The sequence below is a fragment of the Pomacea canaliculata genome, linkage group LG3, assembly GCF_003073045.1.
Source record: "Pomacea canaliculata isolate SZHN2017 linkage group LG3, ASM307304v1, whole genome shotgun sequence".
In the NCBI taxonomy this organism is placed as follows: domain Eukaryota; kingdom Metazoa; phylum Mollusca; class Gastropoda; order Architaenioglossa; family Ampullariidae; genus Pomacea; species Pomacea canaliculata.
The window spans coordinates 15979789-15992082 of NC_037592.1; the positions used below are offsets into that span (position 1 = coordinate 15979789).

A 12294-nucleotide genomic window follows, 5' to 3' on the forward strand; every position below is an offset into this window, starting at 1 on the left:
AAATCAAGAATGAGACTGCAAGAGATACTGTTTGTAAGACAGTGCTGTATTATCTCCACAATGGATGGCCACGTTCTAGTCCAGAACATGAAGAACTGAAAGCGTTTTGGACAGTACGTTCAGAAGTCACAGAACATGAAGGACTTCTTCTCTACAGATCAAGACTGATCATCCCTGAAGTACTGAGAACAGACATTCTCCACAGACTTCACATTGGACATCAAGGCATCGTAAAATGTCGTGCCTTGGCCAGAGAGAGCGTTTGGTGGCCAAAGCTTTCTCAGCAGATAGAGTCCATGGTACAGAAGTGCACAATTTGCATCAAGGAGAGGCCAATTCCCCCTGAGCCACTCATTCCCTCTGTCACACCAGCATTCCCTTGGCAGAAAGTTGGCATGGACATCTTTGAACTGAAAAAAAAAACAGTACTTACTGTGGTGGACTATTATTCACGTTATATTGAGTTGGCACACCTAAAGAATACTTCGGCGGAAACAGTCATCAACCATGTTAAGAGCATATTTTCCCGCCATGGAATTCCACAAATTGTCATCTCAGACAACGGCCCGCAGTTCTCCAGCAAGCAGTTCCAAACGTTCGCTCAACAGTACGAGTTCACTCACACAACAAGCAGCCCGTACTATCCACAAGCGAATGGCGAAGCCGAACGCGCCGTTCAAACTGTGAAATCAATCCTGAAGAAGGCAGATGATCCTTATTTAGCGATTCTCACATATCGCGCTACGCCACTTCAGCAAGGTCTCAGTCCAGCAGAACTGTTGTTCGGGAGAAGACTACGCACCATGGTCCCCACAATACCATCTCAGTTTTCCGAGAAAAAGGAAAAAGAAAGGAAGGACTTTCATAAGAAAGACGAGATGCAGAAGTTGAAACATAAACAGAACTTCGACAGAGCACACCGTGCCAGACCAGCCGCTGAGTTGGAACCAGGTCAGCCAGTTTGGGTGAAGCCAACCCAGACACCAGGGACGATCATCAAGTCTCTGCCCAACAGGTCATATGAGGTAGAGACTCCCTACGGTCGCCAACGACGCAACCGCCGTCTCTTGATTCCCAGAGATCCCAATCCCGAGAATCCCAGACCTATCCCAAAGACTCTGTCGTCCCTTATTCCAACAAACCCAAAGTCCGAAGAGGATCCCGACCCCTTGTCTGGTCTACACTCAGATGATCCAGACGTTACTGTTGACAATCCAGAGCCATGTCCAGGAGCCGCAGCCAGGAAGGTGCCAGCGTCCAAAGTCATCGCTCCTCCAGACCAGCCTGTCAAGACTACCAAGAGTGGTCGCATCATCAAGATCCCACAGAGACTTGACTTGTAAATGATTGACTCGAATCAAACGCACATAGACTTGAATAGGAAATTCAAGAATATTAAAATTAATGTTAATTAAGTTATATTGAAACAATGTCCATTTTAAAGAAAGGGAGATGTGACATAAGGCAAGTGTTGGCCTTATTCCCAAAATGAACAATACGTAAAAGGTTTAGTTCCGGAGGAGATTTAAATATACTTGGGCGGGAGCCGACATGAAGCTGTCTCTTGTGTGTTTTCTAACTGGACAGTTTAATGAGTGCCACCTCTAATACCCACAAACCAATAACACAACATATGCCATCTGTGTGACAAGTCTTTTACGTGAGAGAAAAAGTCGATACAGACTCTCGGTTTAGGCTTCACGTGGACACGCGAAGAAGGACACAATAAACAGTACTTTTTGTGCATAAATAAATTATATTGCAGAAAAGATGCCAAAAGTGCGAACCAACCTACAATTTCCATTCCCAGAGGAGTGATTAACATGAAAGAAGATGTATGGCTGCTAAAAGCATGCGTGTCTATGGTAATGGAATATGTTCCGTTCTGCGGAAGAAACAAAAATCCGTATTCCGTTCTTCGATGGACGTTGTAATGTGGCTGCAAGTGCTGCAGCATGAGGACTACTTATGTCTGTGCCCCCGGAGACAGATTATAGCAGCTTCAGACGAGATTCAGCGAGCTTGTTAATAAAATATAAAGATCATGCAGTACATCGATTGATAACAATCACACTACACGTATTTTTAACAACAATGCTGTACAATCCATTGTTACACAAAAATTTATAGGAATTAAGATGCGTGCTTAGAACACAGCAATTGTTCACAGTGAATTTTAGCACGCAGACATAATTTAATGGTTATTGTTTGTATCAGCGTTCGTTTGGGTGTGAACAAGTGCGGGCACGCACGTATAGCTGATCGTCTGTGATTCAATGATCGCATTAAACAAATAAAAATCTCATTAATTAAAATTGGACTTCCCCTTTCTCTACAAAGCGATTAACACATCATTGATCGAGCTTAACACAATATCACTGTACCTGTCAGCTTACTTTTTATTGCCGTATCTGAACAAAACCATATCCTGAATGAATATATGATAACTCATCAGCGGCCTATGAGGGTTTTGATAAGCGGAAAATGTTCGTAGATTTGATGATAAACATACCGATAAATACATACTAAAACATTTAGTGGTGTTGGAGACCCGTGCGCGAGCTCTAGGTAAAGAGAGTGAAGACGATTGTCGTTTCTTGCTGATATCGCACACCTTCCTCTTGCATTCCGAATAAACAAAGATTGTTAAAATAAATTACAAATCAATAATATGATGATATTAGATAAAAAGGACTGGGAACATATACTCGTCTTTTTTTAGAAATAGATACGCAACAGTAAAGCGCTCAATAATGTTGTGTATTAAAGGGAAATGACTCTTACAGAAAAACTCTCTAAAGAGAAACCAGCAAAAGCGAAGGCAACCAACATGGCAGCAGTCGACAGCTTTGAACTTCTGTGGAGAGAGATATCCAAGGTTTTTTCTGATGTTAGAGATGCTCTTGCATTTGTAGGCGCCTACTATCTTGCTAGACGATCAATCACTGTGGCAGGACACATAGCAAATGCTTTCTACGTTCATCTTTACAGCAAAGTGGTGGATGAAATGGATTTCGTAAAGAGATACGGGCCATGGGCAGGTGAGATATCGAAAGTTAATTGTAGACTTTCGGTCACACAAGGTACTTAGGAATATAATTCATCATTTTAAAAATTAAGATAACCAATGGATGAAGTTGATTTCGCAAATAGAAACGGGCCATGGGCAGGTGAGATATCGAAAATTGATTGTAGACTTTCGGTCATACAAGGTACTTAGAAATTAAGATAAGCGATGGTAATCTGAGTTTTATTTACATTCTCTGCTAGGTTTTACAACTTGTTGGTCTGTAGGTTTGAAGCAGAAGAAAAATAGTCTGAAGATAAGTTTACAACATACTCTGCATTAGGGACTTGGATGCTGTTTGCATATGCATTCACATTGGTATTTATGCATCTTATTATAAAGTGAGTGAGGTGTGGTGCCAGTCTAGGACTAGGAGATACGGTATGAATGCAGGCTTAAACAAATTGCTCTTTGACCTAGGAGGCAGATCAGATAGTATAATGTGCAGGTAGATTTAAGAAATTTGTGTACTATCCAAAACTGGTAGAGCAGAGATACATGCGTATTCGCATTTATGTTTTGCATTGCTTTCAAAGCATTGTGTTCTTGTGCTTACTGCTGTACACCAAAATAAATGCAGTGGGTTTTAGGAACACCAAAAATCTGATCAAAATCTAGACAATGCAAGACGTAACTGAAAATGTAAAAAAAAAAATTCTATTACATTATTGTAGAAAGACAGGTTTGAATGCTTATATAGTGGTATTGTTGGTTACAGAACATTGGTACAACACTTTTAATAGGTTCTCTTCTGTGATTAATTTCGTTGCTCAAAACATTAGAATAAGTGTGCGGCTTCATAGTTAAATACTATATCCAGCCATGGTCTTTTATGTATTTAGATAATTAAAGCACTTTTGTATTTGAAGATGCTGGTGCTCTGTTGACAGTTATCACAGGCGGCAGTGATGGCATAGGGAAAGCCTATGCACAAGAGTTGGCCAGGAATGGACTGAATGTCTTGCTTATTAGCAAAGAGGAAAGAAAGCTGATGAAAACAGCCAAAGAAATTGGTAAAATAGACTTTTTAGATTTTTCATATGTACTTGAAGTATTGTTACAGTAATGTACTTTTTGTGAGATAGATCAATAACCTTTTTGTTCACTTTTCTAGTGACATATTTTCTAAAATTGTATTTGTGATCTAATACCGGAAAAACCTCCAATAAAACAACCTCAAGTGTGTTTTGCATAACTTACATTGAATACATCATCAGTTCCTAAGCCCTGCTTAGTTAACCTTAACCCTATGATATTACACCCAAGTGTCCTCAAGAATGGTTTATTTGTTAGGCCTTTGGGCCCATTCAAAAGGGTTGGCATACAGCATAGTTCACGGAAAAAATACAATACACTATAGATGAAAAATGTCTTTAGCATAGAATAGAATGTCTTCCATTCTTGTCAGTCACAATCAATTATTCTTTGTTTAAAACATTTAACAAAATTGCTTACTGTTTCCACTCCTCAGTTAGCCAGACATGTCCAAAACCATATCTAAGTAAAAGCAGCTTGATTTCAGATATCCAGTTTTGCTTCCCATTCAGTCCAGTCATTATAACATTTTGTAAGCTCTCCATGGAAGTCTTTATTGCTCCATCCTTGTTATTTTTATCCAGTATCTTACACAACTTATGCATACACATTCTCTTATAATAATTGTGAGTGTGTAGAACACATTTACTGTATTGTGGCTATGTCCAAACTATAAACAAAGTCAAAATCAGTATGTTGACCCACCTTTCTTTTAGAAGAAATGTTATATCTAGTAGCCATTCTGTATTACATATTTTTAGATTGATTTTTTAATTACATTAATTAAGTAAAATGTTTTAATTCTCTGCCAAAACATATTGTGTTTTTACTCTCCAGAAGAGACATTCTCAGTCAAAGCTGAATATATCTGTGTGGACTTTGCTACTGAAGACAGCATCTATGAAGCCATTAAGAATAAGATTGCTGACAAAGAGATTGGCATCCTAGGTAATATGATGTTGCATAGCCTTTATTCCTTTTTTTTTTTTTTTTCAAATCTTTATTGTACTTAATTGTATTCCTTATTGGTTCACATGTGCCAAGAGCGATGCCATTAGTTTTGATTGGTTTGTTATATCTTATTATTCTACTTTTTATGCCTTTGCTTTTCAGTGAACAATGTTGGTGTCATGTATGATTACCCTCAGATGTTTCTGGATGTACCAGAAAAGGTAAGTCTTACAGTTCTTATGGCCAATGAACTGTATGTTCTCTGAATGATCAAGATCTGTATTTTTTTGTTGTTGTGATGATTGGTCTTTTAAAAAAGTTTATAAAACATACTGTTGATGTATTTTTGTCCTCATTTAAAAAAAAATTCTATTCCTTACTTACGAAAGAATGTTTTTCTGCCACCCAGAATCAAAGGGAAATCATTTGTATTCTGTATATTCAATTACTTATCATTACTCTTCTGGTTGTCACATCATTTTACAGCTGCATGTTACTTAGAGCTGTTAACAAACTCATTACACTTTCAGAATAGGTGGATGGAAACACACATTGCCAATTGTTTGATTAATTTTTTTTTCCTTTTCTTGCCTTATGGTAGTATTACTCAAAAGGCATTGGAATTAGCGTTTTAACAATATTTTCTTGTGTATATTCACATAATGTTAGCTTTGTCATGTTTCATTTATTTTAAGGTATTATATGATAAACGATAAAAATGTAATTTACAAAACAGCCACAATTATCAGTCAACTGTACACCAGTAGCAGTATTTCTTTCATCACTTACCTAAAGCAATGCCAGATAATTTCAGATTTAAACTCATTATAGTGTGAACAGGGAAAAGAATTGTTTTTGAAGTTTAGTCAAATATGGAGGACATGTAAAACTTTTATTGAAGGAAATGTAACTGTTATTTGTATGAGTTAAACTATATAATGAACCACTGATATAGGATGATTTTACATGATATTTCATTTATAATATAGCCTTTAATGGTTTTGTTGTTACGTGTTCTTCCTCTACTTTTTATGCCTTTTTGCAGAAACTTTGGCAGCTGATCTTTGTTAATGTGGCAGCAGCAACTATGGTGAGCACATTTCTGTTGTTATATGGCACAGAGGAAAGTTGAAGCATAAAAGTGAAAAAAATTAGAAGTACCTCATATCTAACCTAAATGATGACCAGGCTGAAATTAGAAAATTTGAACTTTATTTCTGAACTTAAAGCTTTTGTAAGCTAGTTTAAGTTGCTGTTGATCCCAGTTTTCATGTCCATTTATTCTTAATAATAAGCAGTAAGGGCCTATTGATGGCACTTGTCAAAATAACAAAAACATGATTTAAAGAAACATAGCAACAAATGAAACAGTACTCAAGGATTCCTAACTTGTATAATTTGTCTGTTTCAGATGACACACATGATTCTGCCTCAGATGGTTGAAAGGTAACCTTATTTATACTGCATTAAATGTTATATTGTCCAATCTAGATTTAGATCAAAATTACTTATGTATAGGTTTGTCATATGGTTGTTAATGTCATGCTAAGATTGCTACACCAGTTGTAGTTAAATGGTTGGCACATAAATTGAAAACATATAATTCTTTGACTTTTAGATAATCAGTCATAAGTGATTTACACGAAAATGTTGTATGAGCTGTTTGTGTGCAGGAAGAAAGGTGCAGTAGTCATTGTATCATCAGGGTCTTGTTCTCAGATTACTCCCCAGATGACTGTGTATGCAGCCACTAAGGTAGAGATGGCTTTGGATAGATTATACAATAATTCTGAGCTCACTTTTGAATAATTGTACCATTTGTTTCATTTTAAGTATTTATTAACACTGTTAATTAAGTAGTCTGTGATCAGTATTAACCTCCCTTTTTGAATTATTTATAAATACAGATATATAATCCTTTTTATTCTGTTACTGTTAATTGTACTCTGTATGGTGTACTGCTGTTTCACCAGACACATGTGGCATAATAATATGAAGAAGGGTGCTAAAATACTTTTTCTAGGTTGTTGTAAGATGTACACTGAGAAACTTTACCTAAAATATCTTTATTAACTTGGCCGTTTTTTCAGACATACCTTGATTACTTTTGCCGTGGCTTGGAGTATGAATACAAAGATAGTGGCATAACAGTACAGTGTCTTATGCCATTCTATGTGGCCACACAAATGACAAGCTTCAGCAAGACGCTGTCACGCACCAGCTTTTTCATCCCCTCAGCTCCTACCTTTGCACGAAGTGCTATCAGAACTCTTGGGTACTCATCACGAACAACAGGCTATTTTCCTCATACGCTACAGGTAGGTGTACAGAAAGCGACACAAAAATCAGGAAAAAAAAGCTTCTGAAGGTCCACAATAGTTATATCTGTTTCTAAATGGAAAACTGCTGATAAAATTTGCAAGTTAAATAACTTCTTCATTCCTCTCATCACCACAATTTAAAAAAATAATGTTTTTTGAAAATCATAATATAATTGAAATCTAGCCACTTAGCAACTTGCTTGCTGTCTTTTAATTCTGTATTCATTCATTTCTTTTGTCCTAGCATTTAAGTCATGTTTTTTACAGTGTTGTCTGTTGACCATTGTTTGTGTTTCTTCACTGTGTGATTATCAGCTCATTTATTAGTCTTTTGTACACATCTCATTGAGTTCATCTCCATGCAGGAAAATGCACTTGATGAATTTAATTATTATTATTTTTTTTTTTTTTTTGCCTGTGTAGCATTGGATTGCTATGATGTGCCCAGAGTGGCTCTGGAAGCGGGCAGCTTCAAGTCTGAACACAGCATTACGAGAGCAAGCCAAGCTCCTACTGAAACAACATCCGTAATGGGTCATTACACATTTTAATGTTTTATTTTCTTGCTGTTTGTGCTGCTAGAATATGAATAAATTGCAATATGGTAAAGTGAACTGATTGTGTAAATTTTCAGATTCTGAAAGTAAAGTTGTATGTAAATGATGATCATTTGCTGAAAAAACTACATAGTGAAGTATGTATGAAATTATAATATTATGATTATGTAAACATCAACCTGTAAATAATATCTGGGGAACAATCTTTGTAGAGTTAACATGCAGTGGACAGAAAGCCTGGATATTGGTCAACAAATTAAAAGTGAATGAAACAAATAGCCTCTGCAAATAAATTGAAGCATGTCATCCTTCATGATCTTTATTTTCTCTAGGGCTGAAATCTTTCATGCTCAGACCATCTGAAATTAATCCATAAGCATGTCTTGAATATCATATCTTTGTCCATCTTGAGCTTTGCAGGATCAGTCACATCCAACCCTTCATGTCGGTTTCTGTCATCAAAAAGCTCATGTCTACTTTTGTGTTGTCCCAGCTGGATTATTGAAACTCTCTATTTGTTGATCTGCCTATCACCTGCTGGACGAACTTTAAAAAGCTGTTAAGTACTGTTCCACCCACTCCTCAGTTCTTCCCCTGTGCACTTTTTTGGTAAAGTTGTTAACTGTTTGCTGCTGCTTATGTTTATTGTTTTGTTTGACTGACTGTTTATTTTAAGTCTTTCATGTACAGCACATTGAGCTCATATCAACAGAAACAAATGTACTTTACAAATTTTATATCAAAAGATGGTCATTGTTTGGAGTTTTTTTCACCTTTCATAACAATGTCATAACTAATGCAAATTTGTACAAATCTCTGTCTTGGTAAAACCAACAAGCAGTTATGATTTTGATTGTTCTTCCATCTCTTAAGAAACAACTGGGAATTGTGAAATGAAATGTGAATATTAAATTACAGTGTGATTTTCAAAAAAATTTTTTGATGCATACTTAGTACTATGAATAGTAAGATGCAGGCAACGCAAGAATGAAAACTTAATGCACAAAAGTAATCTATTAAGGACAATGATCTTTTTCCATTCCCTAGAACACATATTTTGTCGACCAAGTTTATGGAAATAACCATTTGTTGCACAGGATGTGTATAGTTTGTCTAAGATACAGCTGCAGTTTATGAATCCTGTTTTTGTGAATAAGAATGTTGATGCACATTTTATATCACATTTTATAGGTCGCCCTACTTTGGGGTGCATTTATTGCTCAGTATCTAAAGGCAATTGTGTAAATTTTACACAGTGAATACCTTTAAACATAGATGTTTTAAGAACTTAAATAGTTACACATTTATTGGAAAAGTAGATTTAAATTTCATCCAGTATCAATATCTTAGAGATTTCTGAAGAAAGTGTTAAATTATTTCTCCATTTTACATATAAAACATTGTCATTTGCTCGTGTGTACTATTGTTCCATGACTGTTTCGTATACAAATTGGAGTTTTACTAAATGTGTGAGTGTTATTAATTAATGGAATGCTCATTTGTGAATTTGTACATGAATTTAATGTACATTACTGAAATTTAAAGAGTATCTGAAAGAAAGCGAGAGAATTAGAGCAAATCATATGTATAACTGTTTAGATTGGCTACCTTATGCTTGTGTGAATGCATTATCATATAATAATCAAGAATCCAAAGTCTTTCCTGGTGTGCTTTTATTAAATATGGATTTCACACTGTTTGTTTCTGTAAAAATGTGAGGGAAAGACATTTTGCTGAAGTTAAAGAACACAATTGGGAAATCTGGAAAAGAATATGTTTTAAAAGCAGGAGTTTCACAGAATTATTTATTTCACTTCAACTGTAATCAGGAAATAGGTCACGAACACTTATGTTGTCACCTGCTGCTAAGGCTTCATAAAAATGCAATAAACCAGTTCTCTAAGAAACCTAAACTTTTACTCGCCCTTATTGTTACCTTATTTTAGTGAAGAGAGGGAATGAGACAGTTAAAATGAACGATATAACCATTTTGTTCTAATGTTGGTACCTCTGAGGGAAAAGTGGGAAAAGAGAGAAAGTGTGTGGAATAGAATTTAGGTTTGGGATAGTTGAAGGAATTAGTTTCCAGTTTTATCATCACATGTTATGAAAAAAAACTCTGCTTAGTTAAATGCCACGCTGTCAAAGTGCTTTGCTTGCCATCTCGGTTAGGTAAAATTGTCTTAGCTTGACCAAGAGCCTGAAGCAGTGTGCACAACGCTACACTATAGCTGAATGGTTAATGTGAAGCTATCAACTAAAGTATTCTTGTAACAAACATTTCAACTAAAAGCTAATCAGTTAAATTGTTTGGTTGATAAATTAAGACCATATCCTGTATACAAAATAGAGCTGTGATGTAACCCATAGCCTGTGTGGGACGCATGTCTAGGCCATGTGAAAGGTAGTCTCCCTTCCGCCGTCTCTACCTGCCCTGCACCTTGACCCTATGGCATTCTATTGCACAGGCAGGTCTACATTCCACTTGCATGGCTATGGAGCCTCCCTAAATGATTGTCAATGCCAAACCTCCGGCACCAGAGTTTGGTATGGGCATCTTCGCCGCGTGCGGGAGCATTTCAATTTATGCTGTTTATGGTCTCGTGTATATTGTGATGAGAGGGCGGTCCGGTGGCGCAACGGTTACCTATAAAGTGAGGGTTGGCTGTGCTGGGTTCAACTCTCGTCTCGGGCGCGCTGTTCTTTCTCTGCATGTGGCATCTGTTTACAGGCGTGGCTGCCTTGCCGTGATATAGCTTTAGTTGGGTTAGTACCAAGTTGGATTAGTTGGGTTGGATTGTACCGGACGAGCTGGTTTAAAACCCGTCGTTTTCTTGCTGACAACTCATTAAGGATTTTGTTATTGCCTAATTCCATGGAATGAATGAGCTGGTATTTTATTGAGTGGCATATGTTGGTGTGCGCACGGAAGACAAGCTGAAGGATCGACTGAACGGAACCAAAAGAACTTGGAGCTGTGCGGCCTAAAAGCCATACAATGACAGCGATGAACATGAAAACGAAGAAAAATGTCAAACATATTTCCTTTTAATACTTCAGTTTCGTGTAAACGTACTGAAAATGGCAAATGATTTTTGTAGCTTAAAGCAAGGTGGAAGACTCATCGGAAGTATTGCAGCATCGTGTTTTGCCACCCACCTCAAAATTTCTGACATTCGCAGACGGCTGCTGTAGGGGTGGAGGGTAGAGGTCTGTGCTGCACGTGGTCTTCAGCCTCTTCATTGTCCGTCGCCCCGACTCAAGTCACTCAAGAGTGTTCCCATGTGCAGCTGAGAGTTTGATTTTTAACCTTTAATGTCCCCTCCCAACCCCTAAGACCGGCCCTCCCTACCTAACGTAAAAAGAAAGAAAAAAAAAAGAAACCCCATCAGGTGAGAGTACGGAGAAACAGAAAAAAAGAAATGAGAAAGATGATCGAATCCAGTTTGTGCCACTAACATTCGTGGATGAGCACCATTAATATCAATGGACGTGAAGTTTGGGTGTTAAGTCTCACATGTGGTGTCGAAGCAAATTATTATTATTATTTTTTTTTTAAAACCCTCGGTCGACGGCACTGCTAGCAAAACACATTGAGCAGAACAATACGTGGTGCGAGGCGTGTGAGGTCAGAAAGGAAGAGAAGCGGGCGTGGATCCTGCAACCAGAAGAATGGGTTGAAGTTCTGGAGCCGCCGAGAAATGGCAGCGCAAAGCAAACATTCTTCCCTCATAAAGGACTTTGTTTGAGATCAGGACTGTAGCCATTGTTGGAAAAGACCATTTTTTTCTCAGTTCGTTTACTAGATGGTCGTCTGGGAGGATGTGGGAAGGGTTACACATATGGTCGCCCTTGGGCTAACCGAATCGCCTTGCATCTTGCCTACTCCTGTTCGCAGACATCGGAACTATTATTGCATGAATAAATCGCGCAGTGTTCGGGGGTGGGGCGCGGGAGGCGGGGTGTAGGTGAGAGGGTGCATTCAAAGAACGACGGCGAGTTCAAAAGGCAACAGCGGGTGGCCACTCGCGGTACAAGTGTACAGGAAATTTCTCGCTCTCTTTACTCGGTCTCTGTCTCATATGAACGCCTGCCTGTATGTGTATTCACCTATATCAGTGCTGTTTTCTTTATACTCGTCACAGGTCACAGATATAAAACTACTGGATACACCACGCGGTGCTAAAGCCACCCCACAGCCTACCGATCAGCGGACCAGAAATGTTCAGAGTTGCTCTTCATTTTAATACCGACCTGTCAATATTCAGGGGTGGGAGAGGTGTCCTTAGTTAATATTCCGTGTGTGTGTCTACTTTAAAAGATATAGACGAGGAGATGACCCAGACAAGGATTAAATGGAATA

General features: G+C 37.7%; 1 protein-coding gene across 1 annotated transcript; it reads left to right on the top strand.

The window, feature by feature from the left end:
• The first annotated feature begins 2758 nt into the window (after window positions 1-2758).
• Window positions 2759-9838, top strand: LOC112560172 (inactive hydroxysteroid dehydrogenase-like protein 1). Its single transcript, XM_025231804.1, has 9 exons — window positions 2759-3041; window positions 3958-4080; window positions 4940-5050; window positions 5216-5274; window positions 6099-6143; window positions 6465-6499; window positions 6727-6808; window positions 7144-7371; window positions 7798-9838. Exons 1-9 carry the CDS (start codon window positions 2774-2776, stop codon window positions 7903-7905), a joined length of 1059 nt encoding a protein of 352 aa, XP_025087589.1. The 5' UTR covers window positions 2759-2773; the 3' UTR covers window positions 7906-9838.
• The last annotated feature ends 2456 nt before the right edge of the window (window positions 9839-12294 follow it).

Bases quoted from the DNA above. Each gene is read 5' to 3' on its own strand.
- LOC112560172 (XM_025231804.1), top strand. From the start codon at position 2,774: ATGACTCTTACAGAAAAACTCTCTAAAGAGAAACCAGCAAAAGCGAAG. The intron at 3,042-3,957 runs GTGAGATATCGA...CTCTGTTGACAG, and splicing joins GAGATACGGGCCATGGGCAG to TTATCACAGGCGGCAGTGAT. The intron at 6,144-6,464 runs GTGAGCACATTT...TGTCTGTTTCAG, and splicing joins ATGTGGCAGCAGCAACTATG to ATGACACACATGATTCTGCC.